A 24,649-nucleotide genomic window follows, 5' to 3' on the forward strand; every position below is an offset into this window, starting at 1 on the left:
TTTCTAAATAGTACGTCTTATGAAAAAAGAAGCAGGAGTCCTTGGAGAAGTATTCTGTGTTTGGGTTAGAAAATTACTCTTATGGTTGATAAAAAGTATAAAGGAATCAAGCATTTATCCTGCCTTTCCTGTATAAGGGCTGTTTAGGGAAACCAAATAGTTGATGATAAGTTCATTATGTAAATCCAGATAATAAATACAAATAAAGTAACATTAGGAATGCCCCATTTTGCAACTCAATAAATTAATAAATAATAGATAATCCTCATCAATGGATATGAAACTCATTGGTGAAAAGTGAATGGGAAACCATTATAATGGAGGTTTAAATTACCTGAACTTAATTCCAGCATCACAAAAAATGGGATCACAAAACAATGTACTTTATGGCATGTATATTAGTCACTTTGTCCCATTACTGGGACAAATTACCTAATACTTGCAAATTTTTAAGAAAGGAGTTTATTTTGGACTCATGGTTTCCAGTGGGTTTAATCCATGACTGAATGGCTCCAGGGCAAAACAAAATGGGAGGACATAATAGAGAAAAGTATTCATCCCACAACATCCAGGAAGTAGAGAGAGAGGGAGGAACTGGGGACAAGAATACACTCCCCAAAGTCATGACCCCAGTAACATAATCTTCTAGCCAGGCCCCTTATAGAATAGATTTAGAGGGGAATTTAGATCTAAAATACAGCATTTCAACCTCAGCTCCCAAAAGGTTTATGTTTATTTCCTTGTGCAAAAATGCATTTAGTCAATCTCTAAGGGTTGTGAAAGTTTTAACATTTCTAGCATTACTGAAAAGTCCAAATTCAATGTCTGCATTGAAAGTCAAGGCAAACTTTTAGGTGTGAGCTCTTATAAAAATAGAAAACAAAGTTAAATATCTCCAAATACAGTAGCACAGGACAAACATTCTCATTCCAAATGAGAGGAATAAGGGGTATGGAAAGAAATTAGAAAAAAGCAAGACAGAAACCCAGCATGGCAAAAATTAAATCCTGTAACTCCATGTCCAATACCTAAAGTAGCTGATGGTGAACTGTAAGTTCCAAAGGGCTTGGGCAACCTTACATCTATAGCATTATTGTAGCCCACATGGCTTCGCTCTTGAGCCAGCTCTATTTATTGTGTTGCTTTCCTCAGTAGATATTCCATAGTCCTGACATCTCCAACTTTTCTGCACCTTTAGGTTCACTCTCACAATTTTATGCATCACTGTTACAGGGCCACATTGGCTGGCCTTTCAGGGATTTCTCTGAAGTATGAGTAGCTACATGAAGCTACGACTATTGCGTTCTGCCTACCTGAGAAACCAGCACCACTTGAGTGATATGAAGATCTACCATCATCCTAGTTCCCTTAGACCACAACTGCAGAGGCCTCTTAGTGTCTGGATGGCCAAACTCAGGAATATACTTCCCTAGGCAGCCATGAATGAGCAGAGCACCTTGCATCTCTTTTAAAGTAATCTTTCTAAAGTGTTTACCCTTTACACCCTTGAGTTTGCAAGGGGTGTGGACTGACCATTTCCTGACATGCCCTCAACATATCTTTCCTATTGCCTAATATAAAATACTTGGTTTCTTTTTAGTGCTAATCTTTTTGCAACCATAATCTCCTTTGTCCCAACTTTGCAGGTACTTCTTTTCTAGAAAAACTGTAAACTTTTTATATCACTAGCTTTACTTTTTCCTCCTGATTCTCATTATAGATCAGGCTAACAATCACCCAGTAATACACATGCCACACCCTGAACATTGGGCTGCCATGTAATATCCTCCACCACATTAACTAGTATACTACCTTTAAATTCAGCCTGACCCAGAGCCTTAGAATATGGACCAAATGAAGGCAAATTATTATTTTTTTATAGTCTTATTGTGCAGCTTGGACTCGTAGTGATCTTCCTGCCTCAGCCTCCCTAGTGCTAGGATTACAAGCATGCACCATCACACCTGGTTCTGGGCCTGCATGGCATGCCCAGGATTCTGGTGCATGCACAGCATGAGGATACTGGCGATCTAACTGAGGACCTTGCACTTGTCAGGTAGGTGCTTATGCCACCAAGCTATCTCCCCAGCCCCAAATTCTTAATTTTTATTAATACATTTTAATATATAATTACTACATTCATAATTGGGAGTTGATACATATGCATATCACATATTAATCCTTGTTACTACCCCTTCCCCTCCACTCTGCCTCCATCCTAAGGCCCCATTCCATCTGCAAAAGTTCTCATTCCCTTTCCTATAAGCTGTCATTTATTTTGTTCTTTGTCTTTACGTTGCCGTGTGATATTTAATTTTCTGTGTCTGATTTATTTCACTTGGTATTATGCGAAGACAAACTGTTTTCTAGGCTGTGATATCCATGTCCTCAACTCTAGGTTCTAACAGCATCCTCATTCCCATCTGAAATTTCATGAGCCTGGCCAATAGTGTCCTTGCTCTTAAGAGCATTCTGATCCTCTGTGCAAACACCAGGTTCTCCGGTGAATGTATGTTTTACAGTATTCTAAGTCTTCTCTATGTGGATTCTCAACATCTCCACAAACTCTCACAAACCAGTTCCAAAGAACTCTGAAATACATGATGAGGTCTGTTCACAGCAACAATTGCACTTCTGTTCTACTAGTTTTCTGTATTAGTGAGTTTCCTTTTCTTGGGGCAAAATAGCCAAAACCTAATTTTTTTTTTTCGGAACCAGGGATTGAACTCAGGCCCTTGTGCTTGCCAGGCAAGTGCTTATTCTACTGAGCCTTCTCCCCGACCCCAAAAACCTAAAATTAAAAGAATAGAGACATAGGGTTTGGGGGAGATAGCCCAGCAGCACAGCTCCTGCCTGGCAAGTACAAGATCCTGAGTTCAATTCCCAATACAAAAAAAAAAAAACCAGATTTATTTTGGTTCACAGTTTCCAGTGAGTTCAGTTCATGATTGGCTAATTCCAAGGCAAAACAGCATGGTGATAGAGCATGACTAAAGAAAGCTGCTCCCCTCATGGTGTCTATGAAGCAGAGATAGGAGGAACTCCAGACAAGAATACAACCTTTAGTATTAGCCCCCAGTGATCCATCTTCTTCAACAAGGGCCCACTTCCAAGCATGAGTCTTTTGGGGAACATTTTAGGTCTAAACTATAACAGCATGCTACACATGAAGTATACATGTATCTATGAAAGATATTTGCCTAAAAATGTTGAACATGAGTCTAAGCAGAACTTTAGATCTGCACTGTTAAATACAACTTTCTGAAATTATATAAATGGTCTTTATCTGTTCTGTCCAATATGGCATCCACTAGTCACATGTGGCTATATTGAGCATCTGAAATGTACTGTTTGATTGAGAAAGTGACATTAAAGTTTAAATAGATATATATGTCTAATGACTGCCATATTAAATAGCATAATTCTAACTGCAAAGGAATAGAGAGGACTGAGAAAAATTTAAACAGTTTAACACCATCAAGAAATAATCCATCAAATTCATTTATTCATATACCAAATCAATAGTTGGGAGAGGAAAAATACTTGGGTGGATAGGAAGAAAGGACATTGTTTCAGAATAAAAGGGATTTAAGAGATGTTACTAAGTAACAATGAATTTAGATTCTGAATAACCAAGTATGAAAAAATATCTTTGAGGTAATCAAGATAATATAAATATGAAGTTGCTGATAATGAGGAATTATTAATTTCATGATTTGTAATAATACCATACTGCTTATATGTTTCAAGTGTCCTTATCAGTGAGTAGAACATACAGTCTTGCATGATCCTGAGATTCCTAGGTGCCTCACTTGCTCACCATCATTCTGGCTTTGCTTGAGATGCACTGAAATAAGATAGCTATATACTGTTATTTGTCACAGGTTGTAAACACCTTTCCTAGCAGAGTTTTGATATCTGAAATCTAGGATTTAATCTTTGTTTGTCAAAGCTTGTACTAGGAGGCTCTGTAGAACTTCCCTATCTCTTTGTCTTGATCCAGATGAACCCCAAAAGAAGAACAAAGGTGATCCCATGAACAACCTGGAAAGTTTTTACCAAGAGATGATAATGAAAAAACGTCTTGAAGAGTTCCAAGTTATGAGAGGTGAACCTTTTGCTTCACACTCACTGGTCTCAGCTACATCAGTGGGTGACAGTGGCACAGATGAGAAAGCATCATTACTCCTGAACAAGGGAAAACAGGCAGCACAGGGTAAAGGTGCCAGTCTCCATGTGGCAAAAGTTATTGATTTTTCACCTGAGCGGTGTTGGACTGAGCCTAAGAAGCTGACGCAACCAGTAGAACTTGTCCCAGAAGATGAGATCCAAAGAAATCGTTTGTCAGAGGAAGAGATCCGAAAAGTTCCTATGTTTTCTTCATATAATCCAGGGGAACCAAACAAGGTATAGGCTAACCCAAGAAAAACAACATGAGATGTGTCCATTGTTTTAACCCCTACCTAAAGTAATACTTCAAAATTGGCTTTGATTTAATCAAAGATCATGACATAGACATAGTGATTGTGTTTGTCCTTGATCTTGACTATTCATTCTCTGCATACTACTGGTATATTAGTAGCATATTTTTATGATGTTCTTTGTGTATTCTTAGATGCTGATCTACTCTTAGAATTTTAAAGAAATCTTGATCATACTCATTGTATACCTGTTGGAATTTCTGAATTAAAGGAAAAGTAACCTTCAGTTTCCAAGTCTAGTAATAATGAAGTTGTATTCATAGAGCCACCATAAGTGGTAGACCAGCCAGCCAAATAGCTCAGGGCTGGCCAAATAGCTCAGTGGATTAAAATGCCTGCAAATAGGCGCAGGGGCCGGGGTTCGAGCCTCAGAACTGCCATGCTGGCCCTGCCCCCGGGGTGCGCTGAGACTGTAATTGAGACTGGGCGTGGTGGCGCGTGCCTGTAATCCCCACTCTTGGGACGCTGTAAACTGGAGAATCACTATGAGTCCAATCTAGTAGTGAGACCCTGAACACCTTGTAGACCCTTCCCTAAAATCCAAAAAAAATTTTTTAAAAACCTAAGTGGTAGCCATGGTGCCTCTGGAATTAGTCAATAAATAATTGACCAACTAACTTCAAGTAAGGTTAATTGTTACTATGTGAGTTTTCTCTTCAGGGTGTTCCACTTGGCTTTAATTTGATATATGACTTAAATTGCTGATTGTAAATCAGTAAAGTGAAAACACAGGTCCTATAAGCTTTGCAGAATTAGCAGAGCTGTAACCAAATAACATGGTATGTAATCCTTGTTTTGTTGATCAACTCATTATTTCACATCCAAGCTGTATGTTACATCTAGAATGGAATATGCTTCATTACCACATTACTAAGAGAGATAATTCAACTCTCCAGAGCAGTGACGGCACACCTTTTAGAGCTTTGAATGATATCAAGACCCTGCTGCAGCAGATGTGTCATAGGTTTGTCACCACTGCCTTAGAGTATTATTTTATAGTGTCTAATTAAAACCAAAACCAAACCAATACACAGTTTCTATCAGTGTATTTTTTAAAAAGCTGTTGTGGGTAACGGATATTAAAGCACTTTCCTTTGAGTGGTTGAATTTCTGATCTGTTCTTACTGTTTGGTCAAAGGTAACTTGATTATTTAATTTACTTTTCATTATAAAATATTACTAATAGGCCAAAGATTTATAGAATAATAGTGAATACCTTTGTAGAACTCCAGTCATATTTATCATTTAATAATCTCTGTATTTGCTTAATTTAAAAAGAATATATCATTGTAGATATACCTAAAGACACCCATATAGTACTCACCAATCTTGTTTTCTTTTTTCCCTTCTAGATGTAACCATTATTATGAATTTGCTATTTTCATTTTCTTTTACATTTTGTCTTTATATACAGTCGACTTACAATGGCTTAAGTTACATGTTCTTAATTTTGATTGTGTGAGAATAAGCATTGAATAGAAACTGTATTTTGAATTTTGATTCCTTTTTTTCTGAAGATAACAATATGTAGTATGAAACCTTGTGATGTTGACTAGTCACAGCTAGCTCTCATTTAATGTCAGCCATTTGATTACAAGAGAAATCAACTGATACTCTACAGTGTACTATGTTGCTAAGGCATGATTTTCACAGGTTAGGTATATTACATAAATTTTCTTTTTTTTTTAGATAGAGTTGTGCTATATAGAACAGGCTGGTCTTGAATTCACTTATGTAGCCCAGGCTTCCCTCAAACCCAAGGAGATACTCCTGCCTCAGCCTCCTGGGTGCTGGGATCAAAGGCATGTGCTGAAATGCCTGGCATTAAGTACATTTTCACCTTATGATATTTTCATCTTACAGTGGTTTTGTTGGGATATAACCTCATAAGATAAGGGTAATCTGTATTCATAAATAATAGAGTTTTATATATTTTAAAACTATATAGATAATGTTATAGTCTTTCTATAATAATTTTTTCACTCAATATGTTTCAAATTTTAGAAATTTATTTCTGATATAGGGAACTATTTAGCATTGTATTGTACAACTATACCATAATTCATGTTATCCATTTTCCTGAAGATTTATATTTCTTATTACTTTGCTGTAAGGGATAAATCTGTAACATTATTGCCCTTATCTCTTATCATACCTATGTAAGAGTTTCTCCACAACACTGCTTTTCAAAATTAAGTTACAATTAGTAACAACCAGCAATTTAAAAAAATGAAATAGAATATAATATAAAATATCAAAATGTGTTCCATATAATCACTGTTTCTTAAAGATTTTATTTCATGTGTGTAAATTTGAGTGAAGGAAGAGGGAGAGGGAGAGTTGTATATGAGCTACATTATAAAATGCAGTTCTTAAGGCTGATGAGATAGCTTAGCAGACTAAGCACCTGCTTAGGAAAGCACAGGGACCAGTGTTTGATCCCTGGTACCACATGCGGCGGCAGCCCTGCCTCTGGGCACACTGAGCTAGCCACCAAGACTGGGCGAGATGTAACATGCTTATAATCCCAGCTCTCAGGAGGCTGAAAACAGGAGGCTCACTACAAATCCAAGCTGCATAGTGATACCCTATACCAAATACATTTTTTAAAAATGCAGTTCTTCCTGTAGATTTTAGTGAAAAAAATTGGTAAAGGATCGTTTTCTTGTAGCAGTCCTCACTACTGCACACTAGAATCACCTGGAGGTTCTATTAAAAGCACAGGTTCACCCCCAGAATTTTTTACTTACTTGCTCTGGAGCAGAGAAAGAAAATTTAAATTTCTATCTAGTTCTCAACAAATACTAATGCTGCTAGCCTAAGAATGACTCTCTCTCTCTCTCTCTCTCTCTATATATATATATATATATATATATATATATATAGTCATTATGTTGCTATATATATATTATATATATATATATATATAATATATATAGTCAAAGGGTCTCACTACACAGATCAGACTCATAATGATCCTCTTGTTTTCAGCCTCCCAAGCACTAGGATTGCAGGCATGTACCACCACACCCAGAGAAAATGACATTTTAAGAGTTATTGTTCTAGGTTATATTGCCAGGAATAAAATTACTGTTATACTATATATGATATGTATATCTTCAACTTCCAATAAGCAGGAATCTCCCAGATTCTCTTTTACAACTTTGCTAAGACTTGATAGTATTAGGGATTTTTGGAGTTTTTTTGGAGGGGGGAGGGAGCTTGTCCTGTGGATCAAAATTGGACTTTTGCACTGAACTGCATCATCAGCCCTTTTTAATGTTTTTGTTTTGAGACAGGCATGGTTTTACTAAATTGCCTAAGCTTAATTTGTACTTGTGATCCTCCTGCCTCAGTCTCTCACAAACTAGAATTAAAGCCCTGTGCCACCATGCTCAGTTTAGACTTTTAGTTTCATGAATCTAAGAGGTTTAAAAAGGCATAGCATTGTTTTATTTCTAATTTCCAGTGATGTTTACACCTTTTCATACCTCTTCTAGCCTTTGATCAACCCTCTGTTGGTTAGCTTTTTTATTCTTTTGTCCATCATTTGATTGTTTTTTCCCTATTTATTCATGGGAATTATTTTTATATTCTGGATTCAAATATGTACTGTTTTTTTAATGAATATAGTATCTTTTTTATAAGTGGCTCATCTTTTAAACATTGTTTCTGATGTCTTTTATTGAGTAGATATCTTTCATTTCATTGTTGCCTAATTGTTAGTATTTTTGATGGTTTGTACTTTTCTTCTTTATGTTAAGGAAATCTTTCTCACAAATAAGGAAATAAAAATAATCTAATATGAATGGTCAAAAGATATAAACAGGCAATTCACAGAACCAAAAGTATAAATGGCCAGTAACTTAAAAGGAATCTAATTAACAATCAATAAAATGCAAAACAAAATCACAATGCTGTATCTTATATGAACACCAGGATAGTGACATAAATTTAAAGATTAAATATTGGTGAACATATGGAATAATAACTCTAATGTACTGTTGAGGGAATATAGATGAGTACAGCCATTTTCAAGAACATCATGGCAGGCTGGCCAGATAGCTTAGTAGACTAAAGCTCCTGCTTAGGCAGAGTGCAGCAGCTGGTATTCGATCCCCTGCGTGCTATGCCACCCCGAACCCGGGGCGCACTGAGATAACCATTGAGACTGGGCATGTGCCTGTAATCCCAGCACTTGGGAGGCTGAAAACAGGAGAATAAGTATGAGTCCGATCTACATAGTGAGACCCTGTAGACCCTATACTAAATCCATTTATAAAAAGGAACGTCATCAGGTCTGATCTGTGTAGTGAGACCCCGTAGAATTTGAACTAAATACGTTAAAAAAAATAATAAAAATTTTTTAAAAACTAAACTCCAAAAAAAGCACATCATGGCAATATGTAGTTAAATTGAAGGTATTTATATATGATGAGTAAGCATCTTATTTCTGCTAATCTAGAGAAAAGCTTACACATGCACATTAGATTTCACGAAAGCACAGCAACATTGTCTCTAAAGAATATACATGTTCAACAGGAGAATGAACAAAGCATGGTATATTCATAAAATAGAATGCTATAAACACAAAAAAAATAATAGCCATCAACATGGTATGAAATTCAGACATAATTTTGAAAAACAAGAGCATGTTTCAGACTTCCATTGTCAGCTTCAGCATGTCACATGCTTAAAAGATGTCACTTCCATCTTACAGAAATAAAATCTATTGAACAAACTAAAATTGAATGACTTACCTGGACTGATTAGAAAGTTGAATTCCAAGGGCAAATTTTAGCCCTGAAGTCCAGAGAAACACACCATTACAGAAACACATCCCAGTCCTACTTATAAGAATAAAGGTGTGGGAACCATAAAATGTTAGGAACGCTTAAGCAGTAACTTTTAAGCAGTAACTTTGATAAGTTACTGCAAGTGCAATATAGATTAATATGGAAGTGACAAGCACATAGCAGCTAAAACCTTATACGACTCCCACCTTTTCATGATATTTACCTCTGGGTACCCTATAGTCCAAGTCCTGGCCAGATTAACACAACATTACCTTAATGATCTAATAAGCTCAGTACTTGATAAATCATATCTGGATTTCAACAAAAAAGTTACAGGATATGCTAAAAGAAAAACCTAAAAAAAGTCTTGAAGAGAAAAACCAAGCATGAGATTCAAACTGGTGCAAAAAAAAAAAGCTTTGGAATTACCAGATATATACAGGAATTTAGAAAAACTGTCATTATACTAAGGAGTCTACTAGTAAAAGTAGATGTCAGACAAGAGCAGGTGACTAATAATAGAGAACTAGAAACTTTAAAGATGAGCCAGAAGGGTATGCTAGACATTTTTAAAAATACTATAATAAAATTAAAGAATGTCCTTACATAGACTCATCAGTAAGTTGCAAAAGAGCAAGGAAAGAATCAGAAAACTTGTAGACAGAGCAACAGAAACTCCCCAAACTGAAATACAAAGAGAAAAAAGACTAGAAAAATACCTAAGAACTATTTTACAATTTCAAACTAAAACCAAACTGGGACTAGGAAATGAATATAGGGTAGAAGATATAGGATTTAATATGCAGAAGTAAATTGCATTCTGTATACAAGAAATGAACAATTGGAATTTGAAATTTAAAGCTAGCACTGTTTAATATATTATGTTTAACATATGTTATGTATATTTAATATAACCTATATGCATAAAAATGTAAAACTGATGAACAGCTTAAGCAAAATTTAGTACAGAGATATTTTGCATTCATAGATTGAGAGACTAATACTGTTACTAGTTCCTTCCAATTTGCATATTGCATACAGTCTTCGAAAATCTTAGGAAGCTATTTTGTGGATATTAACAACTAATTCTAAGTTTTTTATGGAAAAACAGAAAGAAGCTACAGAACATCCAACATAATGCTAAAGAAGAACAAGGTTGGAGGGCTGATACCACCTAACTTCAAGACTAACTAAATCAAAAGCAGCAGTATGCCATTGGAGGGAAAAGGAAAGATCAGTGGAGTCAAATACAGAACTTATGATTCTGTACTATAAACCCATATAGTGAGCTGATCTTTGAAAAGAGATAATAATGAGGTTAAGCTTAACAGCCTACGTTGTATGATAATAACAAGCTTCTTTGCTGGAGGGTTAGCAACCTAAGTTTGCAGACAAAAATTAGAGGAAAAGGAGGGCCGAAAGGAAAGCCAACATTTTGGCCCTAGCCTTCCAAGGACAATTAAGACTCAGGACATATGAGAACTTGTACTGTAATGTCATGTAACTCGGTAGTGTCCCAAATTTTCTGATCAAGGAGATTATGGGGCCAAAGATGAAAGTGATCAATGATGTAGAGTGTGCCTAAGGAGAGTCACATGGAGAGAAAACATTCTCTCAGGCTTTCACAGAGAGCACATTGGCTAAGGAATGGCCGTCACCCATCCACATGGCCGACACTGACAAAGGTTCTACAATCTGAGGTACAGGATCTCAGGATAAATCCTGAGGGGATTTCACTGACTTTATCAGATCTAAAAGCTACAACTTTTGTTGCATAGGTCTTGCTTTATCTTGGTCTTAAACATCCAGCAGAAAAGTAGAAAAACGAAATATAGGAAGTAAAGCCATGGTGTTATGTTGAGCTGTAGGGGACTCAGCTCAACAATTTCTGACACTTCCAGTCAAGCAGAAAACCCAATACTATTGTGGACTACTGGATTCTTTTAGAATATTTTTCTGAGTTAACACACGTATAATATTCAAATGACAGAACTAAACAAAAAAGGAGATACAAATGAATGTCCATTTTGTATCTGTATTCAAAATGGTTAGGATAGATATATAGTTATGTTCTCTTAATGAATAGAGGGATTTGTTCTAATAGTGTTTGTAAATAGGATATCATGTTTGCATCTTGTACAGCAATTAACCACTAGGAAGACAGTATCCAATGTATTAATTATTGGAACTGACCTAACAATTTGGTTTGAAACTGTCTCATTGCTATTTGTTTCTCAATAAAATTATGGGAAAAAAACAGATAATACAGTGGAGAAATAGTGGTCTTTTCATCAAATGAAGCTATAATAACTGGATAACTGCATGTAAAAAAATCTAGATAGAAACATTTCATCCATCAAAAAAATTAACTCAAAATGAGTTATAAACCTATCTCATAGAAACCTGACATGTGAATGTTCATTAACACCTTTATTTATAATTGCTCAAAGTAAAAGCAGTAAAGATGTCCTCCAATAGGTGAATGAGCATTCACCTATGGTAGATCGTCTGTACAGTGGAATGTAATTCAACAATAATAAATGAAATGTCATGTAAAATCATAGATCCATGTTAATAAGTGAAAGAATGGGCTGGTGAGATAGCTCAGCAGACTAAACCCCTGCTTAGGCAAGCGCAGGGACCAAGGTTCAATCCTCAGCACCACTTGCCATGCCAGACCCATATCCGGGCATGCTGAGCCGGCCCCCGAGACCTGGCTTGGTGGCGCACAGCTGTAATCCCAGTGCTGGGGAGGCTGAAAACAGGAGGATCACTATGAGTCCAAGCTGCATAGTGAACCTGTACCAAATACATTTTTAAAAAAAGTAAAAGAAGCTAGTGTGGAAAATACATATTATATAATTGCAGTATGTGATGTTCTGGAAAATGTAAACATGTAGAGACATCAAAATGATAACCGCTAGCCAGGAGTTTGAGGGGAAAAAGAAGAGAATGAGAAGAACATGGGCTTTTTAGGGGAATGAAATTATTTGCGTTAGGTGGAGGCAAGCCATACATTTGCCAAAGTGCACATAATTATGTAACATGAAGAATGACTCTTAGTTATAAATATTTAAAATTATTTAGGAGGTTAAAGGATTCCAGGAAAGAAAGACTGTGGGAATAAAATCTAACTATATTACAAATATGTAAAACAGCTTTCTTGAAGGGATTGGAGAAAAGGTGCTGACCTAAGTATTTTTGGAAATGCTTAGCATCTGGAAGACTGAAGGTAAATGGAACTACATTGATGCCCTGTACCCTAAATGATAACACTGTGTCCCATGAGGGTACAGGTTAACAATGCTAATACTGCTACATATGCATAATGGAATGGAACAATTAAGTAAATGGATGGTGGATGGTGGATGCCAGGTTTTTCACTTTGAAATTTACATATAAGTAGGAGGAGGAAGCTGAAATTATCCATGTGGTAATTGAAGAGTTGAGGAAATTTACTTGAGCTTATGTTTAACTTGGTGTAGATACAAATATTTGCACACAGAAGTATTTGAATGTATATACACAAATTAGTATAAATACATAATTTTTGTTCTGTGAGCCAGCTGGGCCAAAATGAAAGGATGCCTCAGTAGGAATAAGCTTGGTCAGAGTTAATACTTTTTTCTAGTACCATTTTACAATAAAAGGAGCCAAGAATCCCTAAGTGACACCAGCATTACTCGGAGTAAGTCAAAGAAACACAGGAGTCTACTGAAAGATCCTTCAGTGACTAAAGCTAGAAATATTTCTGCAACAAACTAAATTAAAAATGTTAGATAATAATACAGAATAAATATCAATGTGTCTAAGTGATAAAAGCAAGTTGAACACCGTGCATGGTGGCACACACCTATAATCCCAGCACTGGGGAAGCTACATAGTGAGACCGTGTACCAAATACATTTAAAAAAGAAGTTGAGTAAATAAATAAATGGAGACGAGATAACTCTCAAAAAATTACCATATTTATGTAGATATTTTACATCAGAGAGGGAGAATAAAATCTGCAGTGCTTGGTTTTAAACTGCTTAGAGAAAAAAATAAAAATTAAAAATAAACTGCTTAGAGTTACTTTTTTCAAAAGGGTACAAGCAGGAAAGGCAGAGGAGATGAGTAACTTTACAGTGGAGAAATCTGCCTCAGCCAGGTAATGAAGACTAATAATAGTAGTTACAATACTGATAGTTTTTATGCTTATTATAATGGGATTAAAGCTCTACTTTTTCTCTGTGGTCTTACCATAACATCACTACAGTGTAAACATGTGAAAATCACCAGAAAATTCTAATAGTGGGGCATCCTACAGAGTACCTGACCAGTACTTAAAACTGTCAAGATGATTAAAAGTAAGGAAAATATGAAAAACTCTCAAAGCTAAGAGAAGCTTCAAGAGGCATGACAATGAAATGTCATGTGTTAACTCGGAAGAGATCATAGAACAGAAAAGGTATAAATTAAGAAAACCTAAATAAATTTTATGAATGATTTATTAATATTATTTCATTAATTATGCATACAAATATATTAAAGGAAAAGCTGAATGCAGAGTATGTGGCAGTTCTCTGTATTGCCTTCTCAATTTGTGTGTAAATTGAGAACTACTATGAAAATTAAAGTCAATTTTAAGAGTTTGAAATGGTAGCCCCCCAAGAATACATTCAGTATCATCTTTTCGTAAACTTTGAAACATGCTAAACAATGCTGTGTACTATATTGTGTTACACGGCCATATTAGAACTACTTCATTCTCTGTTGCTTGGAAGTTGTTTTTCTTTCTCCCATGTATGTTCATCTTGTTTTGAGCCTAGTATATCTTTGTGTCTATCAGTTTGAATGCATATATGATATGTGTTGTGGGGTACACACATGCATACAGAACTGTAAATGGATATTGTGTGTGTATATATGTTTTTGTGGCAGAGAGCATACATTCAAGCAAAAACTAACAGTTACATTGACTAGAGGTCCTTTTCAGTTTTTAAAATGTGCACATCTAAGGAAACAGTTTTAGTATCGGTTTTTCCTAAGTACCAGAAACTTTTCACATCTTTTTCTGAAGTTATTTAATTTGATGATGCTTTCTACGATTAATATATGAAAACTTAGACTCAAGATCACTTGATAGGGGGCCTGCCCCTTAGCTCGGTTCCTTAAGTGGCTGCTTCAACAAAGCAGTCAGGCTCAGGTTGCTGTGGTTCGATCCCCACAATTTAAGCCAGTCATACCTGCCCTGAAGGCATTCGGAGAAAAAAAAAACACTTGATATTACTAAAATAAATCAAAAGTCAAATATTACACTCCTTATTAACAGTGTTTAAAATATTCATACACTTCAGTTATGTTTTTTGTTTTTGTTGGGTTTTTTTTGGCAGTACTGGAGATCGAACTTGGGACCTTGCACTTGCAAGGCAGGTGCATATGCCATTGAACTATCTCCCTGGCCCCTCATTATGTCATTTAAGTGGCCTCAGTTTTTCAGCTGTTTGCTTTTGGTATTCCTGTGAGTTTTTCCTTGTTCTCTTGAGCTCAAAAGGTATATAGAATCAGTTAATGTCTGAGTTATTTTTTCTCTTCCATCTTTTTTGTATTGTTCAGAGGACACATATGATCTCTGCCCTCTTGACAACTTTGTAGAAGTTCTACACAATATTGTTAACTGTAAGTACAGTGTTGTACAACACCTTTATACAACTTTTTCATCTTGTATGACTGAAGCTTTGTACCAATTGAACAGAACCTTCCCATTTCCCCATTTTTAGCCCCTGCCAATCACCATTCTACTTTCTATTTGGATGAGGTTAACTACTTCTTTTTTTTTTTTTGCAGAACCGGGTATTGAACTCAGGCCCTTGAGCTTGCCAGGCAAGCACTTATTCTACTGAGCCATCTCTCTGGCCCCTTTTTAACTACTTTAGACATTTCATAAATAGAATTTTTCAGTAATCATCCTTAAAGAAGTGGCTTATTTCACTTAGGATATACTCTATAAGATTCATCCAAACAGTATTTCTTATTTCTTCATCTTTTCATTTGTCAATGAACATTTAGCTTGTTCTGTCACTTGGTTATTGTGAATGGTGCAGCAGTGAACATAGAAGTACATTTTCTGTTCAAGTTTATATCATATTTTTGAGTATATACAAAGAAGTGGGATGGTTGGTTTATATAGTAGATGTAATTTTAATTTTGGGAGAATCTTCCATACTGTCCTCCACAGCAGCTACATTTTTACATTCCCATAAACAATCTGCACGTGTTGCAATTTCTCCTTTTTTTTTTTTTTTTTTTTTTTTTTTTTTTTTTGCGGAACTGGGGATTGAACTCAGGCCCTTGTGCTTGCCAGGGAAGCACTTATTCCACTGAGCCATCTCCTCGGCCCCAATTTCTCCATATTCTTGCCAGGACTTGTTATTTTCTGTTGTTGCAGTTGTTTTTATAATGGCCATGCTAACTGGTAAAAGGTTATACCTCATTATGGTTTTAATTTATATTCCTTAGATGATTAGTGATGTTGAGTGTCTCATATGAACTGACTGTGTCTTCTTTGGAGCACTGTCTTGTAGTGGATTGCCAACTGGTGGTCATCTTATACCCAACTTAATTGAACTAGTGTGGTACTGAGTGTGGGAAGCCCACCTGAGGATTGTTACCAGCAGCATAACATGCAGAACTGGAGGAGAGGGGATGCTGTTAGAAAAGCTGTTTGAAAAAGCTGTTTGAGCTGTTAAAACCAGCTGGTTCTCTTGGGCTATTCTGGAGGACCCTGTCATGCTGGCTTTCCTAATGAACCTGGTTGTTGGCAGAGGAGAAGCTTGGTATCTCGTTGTTGCTGAGAATGGCTACGGTTCATTTTCAGGGAACTGTGGTCCTCACCTTGAGCATTGTTTCCTGGCTCCAGAGGGAAAGATGGTACAGTTCTCAGCCTCCAGGTGAAGCTTGTGACATTGGCTTCCCTGATGGGATCTCAGTTTTCCTCATTGTAGGAGAAGCTTGGGACCTTATTTTTGCTGAGGATATATCATGTCGCACTTTTGGGAGGAGCTCTGGTTCTTCAGCATTGCTTCCTGCTTCTAGTTCAGATCTCTCAGCTTGCTAGCACAGATCCTTCATCTTATGGGCATAGACTTCCTGGCTTCCACCACTGACCTTTGGACCTTCCCAGTGCAGATCTGTGAAACAGGCTTATGTGAAACATTGTTATGGGATCTAGGCCTCCAGTTGGATTTGTGAGAGGCGTTGTTATGAGCTCTAGGTTTTCAGCTAGACTCATGCAGGTTATTAAGATCCAGGACTTCAGATGGATTCTTTGATCTTTAGTGTGTGGACAAATTTCCTGCACTTTTTGTATATGATTCTTTGGGTGATTATAAAATAATCTTATAAAATGTGTCCTGTATTGTATTGTTCCCCTTGCAAAAACTTCAAACCATGACATGTCTATTCAAGTTCTTTGCCCTTATTTTAATTGGGTCATTTGGTGTTTTGCTTTTTGCTACCGAGTTGTAGGAGTTCTATATTTATATATTAACCTCTTATTAGATAAGTAGATTGCTTATACTTTTTTCCCATTCCATAGTTTGCCTCTTCATTCTGTCATTTGTTTCCTTTATTGTACAGAGCTTTTTTAGTTTGACGTAGTCCCCTGCTTATTTTTTACATGTGTTTTTGACATCATATCAAAGTCATTACCAAGACTAACATCATTAATGCTATTTGGGATCATTAATGGTTCAATGTGAATCTTAAGAGCTTTTTTATTTCTTTTTAAAATGCGATTAAGATTGATAGAACCTGCATGTAATCTATAGATCGTGATGGGAAATATGGATGGCAGTCTTAACAATATTGCGTTCTAATCCATAAATAAAGGACATTTTTACACCTATTTGTGTCTTACATAATTTCTGTCCATAACATTTTTTCAGTGTGTTAATATTTTACCCCCTTGATTAAGTTTACTCCTAAGTATTTTTTTTGATGCTGTTACAAATAGGATTGTTTCCTTAATTTCATCTTGGTATTGTTCATTTTTAGTATACATGAAACACAACTGATTGATCTATGTTAATATATATTCCAGAATGTTATTGAATTTGTTAATTTTCTCTTTTAAAGGCTCTTTAGTATTTTTATATGTATGATCATTTCATCTGAACATACACATTCATTAAAGTGAATTTGGAAGTATTCTTTCTCTTTATTGTTTTGAAGAGTTAAAGAAATATTTGTACTAGTTTGTTACATATCTGATAAAATTCACCAATGTAACCATCTGATCTTGGGCATTTCTTTATTGGGAAGTTTTTCATGACTGATTTAATCTCATTAACTTAAAAATGCTCTATTCCAATTTTTGTTTCATTATGATTCAGTCTTAAATTGGAAGTTTCTAGGAATATATCCTTTTTTATGCTATCCAGTTTGTTGATGTATAGTTTTTCATACTAGTGTCCTATAGAAATAAAAAATCTTTTTATTTCTGCAATATTATTTGCAATATTGCCTCTTTTATCTCTGATTTTTATTTGAATCTTCTCTTCTTAGTATAGCTAAAACTTTGTTTTGTTGATCTCTTCAAAAAATAAGTCTTAGCTTATTTCTCTATTTTATTTATTTCTATTTTATTTTATATTTTTGTTCTGCAAACTTTGGTCTTAGTTGTTTGTCTACTTACTTGATGTACAAAATTAGGTTCTTCATATCTTTTTTTTAAAAAAGTAGGGTTTTTTTCTGTAAAGTAGTAAAATTATCTCTTATTGCAGCTTTTGAATCATTGTAATTTTAGTATATTGTTTTATCATTTTAATTTGTCTCTATATTTCTATTATTACTTTTTATTTCTTTGACACATGGGTTGTTCAAGAGTATGTTTTTGTCTTTATTAGTGTTAGTTCATTTTTAGATATGGTCTCACTGTACTGTGTTGCCCAGACTAGTTTTAAGCTCATGACCTCAACTGATTCTCTTGTCTCAACCTCCCAAATAACTGGGACTACAGATGTTTGTAGCCACATGTGGCTCAGTGTGTTGTTTAATTTCCACATATTTGTAATTTCCCAGGGATTTTTTTTACTGTCAATTTTTAGTTTCATTCCAATGTGGTCATAAAACACAGTTTAATTTCAGTCTTTTATAATTTAATATGGCTCGTTTTGGAACCTAACATATGACCTATCCAGGAAGATCTTTCATGTGTACTTAAGAATATATATTCTGTTGCAGTTTGGTCAAATGTTCCATGTATGCCTATCAGGACCTTTTGATCTATAGGTCACTGAAGTTCTCTCTATTGTGTGTGTATTGTTGTTGTTGAAGATGATGATGATATTAAGAATGAAACCCAGTGCCTTGCACATGCTAGGCACTCTACCACTGAGTTTACACCCCAGCCGATCGTTTTCTTCATCTTTTATCTGTCTATTCATTATTAGAAGTGAGTTTTGAGATCTATTGTGATGCCATGTCTCCTTTCAGTTTGGTTATTGTTTGTTTCTTATATTGATTTCCTCTGGTTTTAAATTCATCCTTCCTCGCAAATTGACATTTTTATCATTTTACAATGTTCTTCTTTGGGTTAGGTACAGTTTTTGATTTATTATCTATTTTTCTGGCATAAGTATGGCCACCCCTATTCTCTTTTTGTTAGCATTGCACTCCATGTCTCTTTTTTTTCACTTTTAGTTTGTTTCCTGAAATCTAAAGTGATTCTCTTCTAATCAACATATAATTAAGTTATGTTTATTTTATCCATTCAGTTTTTCTACCTTTTGGAGAGTTCCGTTTATATTTAAAGTAATCATTGATAAGGAAGGACTTTAAAATTGCAGTTGTTAATTGTTTTCTGTTTACCTTTTATCTTTTTTTGTCAGCCTTTCTCAGTCATCTGCCTTTATGGTTCGTTTGTTTTTGGTTTGGTTTGGTTTGGTTTGATTTTGTAGTGACATGTTTTGATTCTTTTCTCATTTCCTCTGTGTATCTTCTATAGGTATTTTGTTTCTGGTTACCATAGACATAACAGTCTGTTTTAAGCTGATAACAATTTAAGTTCAGTCACATCAAGAGCTCGTTTATTCTCTTAAAATTTTTAATAGCACCCCATTCCTATGTGATAGAATATTTTCTCTCATTTTACTGAGGCTATTACTTTCAGATTTTTTTTCTTTTTTTTTTGGTCTGTTTTCTCCCATTTACTTTGTATTTTGCTTGTTCTGTTCTTTGTTTCTTACACATTAGGAGTTTTCCTCAGATGCCTGTTTATATTTATGAACAAACATCAACTAAAAAGTTGTTTAGAAGCACTAAAAACATGAATGTCCCATGTGAACTTTGAACTCTATTTTAAGGTGATCTGATTCAGGCATATGTTGGAGAAATTCTCCGTAAGAGCCTAACAGTGAAAAACCCTGGAGGGCCCAGAATTTAGTATATATTCCTTTTCTTAGTCTCCTTGCTTTCAGAAATGATATTCACATCCTCAAGATTATATGCCATTCCCCATCTTCGAACTGTGATCCTCTAGCAGCCCTCACCACTAGCATATTGTGGAGATTGTTTAAAGTTCTAATTAGTTTTTAAATAGCCTTCACCCTAACAACCTTATTTTAAGCCCATCTCTTTACATCTGTTTCCAAAGATACCCGAAGCTATCAATTCCAAAATTGTTTAAGGATTCTTGAGTAGACATTGGGTAGATGCTTGATTTTCCCCACTAGTGGTTTAATCTCTAGCTTTCTTAGTGTGCTGAATTGTTTTTACTCATTCGATTGTTTCCCAGTTTCCAGAATATTATTTTCATGTCCTTCTTGCCCTTGTTTTGGGTCTGTATTCGTTTTAGTTGCTATAATTTTAGAGAGTACTATAGGGAGAGTGTATTGTAAAATAAATGGGTCTAATCCTGTCTTTATCTTAAATCACCTTATTCTTTTTTAATTTATTTATTTTATTATAATTTTATTTTATCTTGAGTAAAAACAAAAGCAAGAACAAAGCTCAGAAACAGGGTAACGTGCAACAAAACATATGTTACAGATTTTCAAAACAAGAATAGCTGATTAACAATGGTTGATATATTATCTACTTTTATCATCAAATCTGTTGCTCAGATTAACAGATATAGTTATGAAAGATTAGACATATTCAATATTACCAATTGCTTTCAAGAAATCTTAAAGTTTTGTTCTTGTCTTTTCTTTTATTCTTTTTTTAAAAATTTATTTCAAAGAGAGTAATTGAAATGATATTAGGAATGGTACAAATTTGGAAGACCAAGCTGACAGGTGTTCAAACATTGTTTTTATATTACACATTGCTGTCCTCTATGTAGTTGCTTTGTTCACAGATATAAGCATACAGAGTTAGTCAAGGTGAAAATTGTACACATGAACTGCTCTTTTCAAAAAACTGGTGGAAATTCTTAGTACAATCACCTTGGCCATCCTCTATGTATACAATTGCATGTTTTGAAATCAATTTATTCTAAGCATAAATAAAAGAGTTGTCTTACTTTCCTTATGTTATTTCTGTTAATCCTCAATTTACATTAGGTGTTATACCTGAAGAACCTTAGCCCTCGAGTGACTGAAAGAGATCTTGTGTCATTGTTTGCTCGGTTCCAGGAGAAAAAAGGACCTCCTATTCAGTTCCAAATGATGACTGGACGAATGAGAGGACAGGCTTTTATCACTTTTCCCAGTAAGTAGCTTCATGTAGATAATAGTTTAATTGCAGCCTCTGTTCACTAGAGACTACCTAAACATCTCTGATTCAGATGCAACCTTTTAACATGAAAAAGTGGATGATATAAGGAAAATGTGTTTTCAGTGTTCCTCTGTTCTTCTTCCTCTTCCCTGTTGACAGTATATAATAAAATTACCCCAGTGTCCTCAGTTTGCCCAGTCTTGGCATTTTATATTTACCCCACCAAAATTTATTTTCCTTTTGCTAACAAAAGTATTTCTAGTGCAAGTTTTAATTACATTATTCACTAACTAAAATATTGATATTCTGATCAGAATACATGTTCTTGCTTATGCTCTACTCCTTTGTGACTGCAAGTTAATACACTAATTCATTAGTAATATATAACTAATGGATGAGGATACATTCTTCTAAATGTCACTTGGATGTTAATACATGGCTTAAGGTATTCTAACTGAAGTGTAGAAATCTTGATTTCTATGATAAACCAGCTAATGTATCCTTTAAGCAAGAGCTTAGGTAAGATTAGTAACTTTAATTGTCCTTAAACTGTCATCATTTACAGTTTGCTCACTTATGTAAGCAAGTGGTTTTACATGAGTACTGTACCCCCTACCATTATTTTCCTACAGCCTTGTGTCATCCTTTATATCCCATCGAAGACTTATAAATCCTGTATGCTAGTGGTTTTCAGTGTTTTCAAGTATGTGCACTCCTTTTGAAATTTAGAAAGATCTCCATATGATGTGGTCCACAAATTGAAAAGTACATTATAAATAAAGGTTTTATAAACTATGTATTTTTAATGTATAACTGTTTTGTTAATCATAATAGCTATATTGCACATTTTAAAAAATCGCACATATTTCTTTTTTTAAATATATTTTAGTACAGGGTCTACAGGTCCCATTACACAGATTGACTAGTACTGATCCTCCTGTTTTCAGCCTCTCTAGCACTGGGATTACAGGCGCACTGGGATTACAGTCCCAGTCTCATTCAGTGTCTCAGCGCACCCGGGGGCAGGGCTGGCATGACATGCAAGGGATCAAACCCCAGTCCTTTAGTACACTGAGCTATCTGGCCGGCCCATTGTACATATTTCTGAGACAAAAATTTGTTCAGTCTAATGACATCGATTCCACAGACTTATGGTCATAATTTACCCCTTCCTAATTTCTTTCATTCAGGCCCTGAGCTCTATAAATTGAATATTCCTGGTGATAGTATATATTCTTGTGCCTAAAACTCCTGTAATGTACAATGATTCTTAAAGTTATTTATACCTGTAAGGATTCCCACAATTATTCTCCCACTTAAAGAAAATAGAAGGAAAGTGTCTCCAATAATGTGATGAGGGGCTGGTGAGATGGCTCAGTGGTCTAAAGCACCTACTTAGAACAAGCTTAGCAAAGCACAGGGACCGCGGTTCAATCCCCCAGCAGCACATGCCAGCTAGCCCCGCCCCCTGGTGGGCTGAGCTGGCCACACACACACACACACACACACACACAAATAAATAAATAAATAATAATGTGATGAGTTCTTTGGTTTATGCTGACATTTTGAAAAAGATTTCCTTCTTCTTATAATCTGTGTCTAACAGGCTTGTGTATAATTAGGTATAACTTGGATTTCTTTAGCACACAGCCTTATTTCTTTACCTATATCTTAGAATCAGAAGATATCCTCAAACACCTATTTTGAGTTTTCATTGTCATTTTTGCTAGCCATTAATTTATCCTTCCTGAGTTCCACAACTTAGAGATATAGAAAAGATGGTAAGATCAAATAACAGTATTAATTTGTTGTTTGTGTTTAACTCTGAGGCAGTGTAACCTAAATGAGACTTGGAATTAAATTGAATTATTGAACTCTATGTAAATTGATCTTTTTTTTTTTTTTTTTAGATAAGGAGATAGCATGGGAAGCCTTACATCTAGTAAATGGATATAAACTGCATGGGAAAATATTGGTAATAGAGTTTGGGAAAAACAAAAGTCAACAGTCAGACCTCCAGGATCCTTCTCTCATATCATCTATGACAGACAGCAGTGTCGAGATCAGTGATAGCTAGAATGAATATACATTGTCCTGAATGATCAGTCTTGCATTAGAATCTTGGAGCTAAGATTTGTTTAAAGAACATAAATTAACTGAGACCGGAAAAAAATGTAATTAGGGCAATGCCTTTCAGGTATTATAGATAACTAGAACATATTTTCTACAACCAAAAAATATACAGGACAAAAAAAAATATCCTGAGTATTAAGGGTAGTATACAAAGAGTATTATTTTTCTCAAGGTAAATTACATAGTATTATTCCTGAGAATTTTGTTAAATTTTTATTTCTGGTGTCTTCAAAATTTACCCCTAGAGGGTTGGTGAAATGGCTCAGTAGAATAAACGCTTCCCTGGCAAGCACAAGGGCCTGAGTTCAATCCCTGGTTCCGCCAAAAAAAAAAAAAAAAAAAGAAAAAGAAAAATTTACCCCTAGAAATGACACTTTTCTCAGGCCCATCTCCTGTATACAAAACTCTAAAGCTAGCTAAATATTGAAATATTTATTTACTTGAGTTTACTTGTCCTTAATTTTACACACGCAATAAATAAAAGAGCAGGCCCCTAGCCTCAACAAATGCTGTTAAGTCAAAACTAGTAGCATGAGGTAGTTTTGATTTGATGAACACTTCCACACTAATTTATCAGTATTCAAAAATCTATGTATTTTATCCTGAAATCTTTTAGATCAAAGTATTAATGTTTGCATGGCCATTTAATAAGGTAGATGCCATTGAAGAATCATTGAATTCAAAGCAATAAACATTGGGTTTATAATATGTTAAATATTAAATATATGGATTTTAGATAAAGATCATACTAACAGGAATACCAAAGGGATGTGGAAAGAAAGACTTTTCTAGAAAAGAGATAGCCTGCCTCAAATGCCCTAGTTGTTTGCTTCTGGGAGCTAAAAAGTATAGAAGAACAATATGGTATACAGGAAATGCTACAAACTGTATAATCAAACCTTTGAACCTCCTAGCCACTGACTGTTCTGAACTTGAGTCATTTAATCTGGTCCTCAGTTTTCTTACCTATAAAATGAGGATGATACTTCTTTCTTACTTCATTAGTTTGGGAGAATTAAATAAAATATGTTCTAGGTTGAACAAAAAAAAGAAATGAATAAAATTAGAGATTAGTAATTTATAAGATACCATTAAGCACTCTTATGTACATGTAATGAGTGTGCCAAAAATAGAGAAAAGAAAAGAGCAGAAAAACATGCCAAGAAATGTCTAGTGTACATGTATAATCCCAGCACTTGAGAGCCTGAAGCAGAAGGAATGCTGCAAGTTGAAAGCCAGCCTGTACTACGTAGTGAGTTCAAGGCTTATGTGAACTAAATAGCAAAACCTTATCTCAACCCAGGAAAGAAGGAAGGGAGGCAAGGAGGGAGGAAGGAAAGAAAGGCACAATGAATGCTTAAAATTTGATAAGCAATATTCTACACTCTGAAGAAGTTCAGCAAATCTCAAATAGGAAAAGAAAAAAACGTACAAACAGACATATCTTAATAAAAATACTGGAACCCAAAGGCAGCAAATCTTTGCAGCAATACAGAAAAACAAATTCACTTATTAGGGAACTCCAAAAAGATTAACAAT

General features: G+C 35.1%; 1 protein-coding gene across 2 annotated transcripts in view; it reads left to right on the forward strand.

The window, feature by feature from the left end:
* The window catches only part of Rbm41 (RNA binding motif protein 41), a 77,180-nt gene extending 53,802 nt beyond the window's left edge, over nucleotides 1-23,378 (forward strand). For both annotated transcript variants that reach the window (XM_004647730.3, XM_023708001.1), the window contains 3 exons: nucleotides 4,004-4,407; nucleotides 20,824-20,971; nucleotides 22,888-23,378. In XM_004647730.3, coding sequence (XP_004647787.1) covers nucleotides 4,004-4,407; nucleotides 20,824-20,971; nucleotides 22,888-23,054 — 719 coding nt within the window. In that variant the 3' untranslated portion in view covers nucleotides 23,055-23,378. The remainder of the gene's footprint in view (nucleotides 1-4,003; nucleotides 4,408-20,823; nucleotides 20,972-22,887) is intronic.
* The last annotated feature ends 1,271 nt before the right edge of the window (nucleotides 23,379-24,649 follow it).

The sequence above is a fragment of the Octodon degus genome, unplaced genomic scaffold (assembly GCF_000260255.1).
Source record: "Octodon degus isolate 3935 unplaced genomic scaffold, OctDeg1.0 scaffold00321, whole genome shotgun sequence".
NCBI lineage: Eukaryota > Metazoa > Chordata > Mammalia > Rodentia > Octodontidae > Octodon > Octodon degus.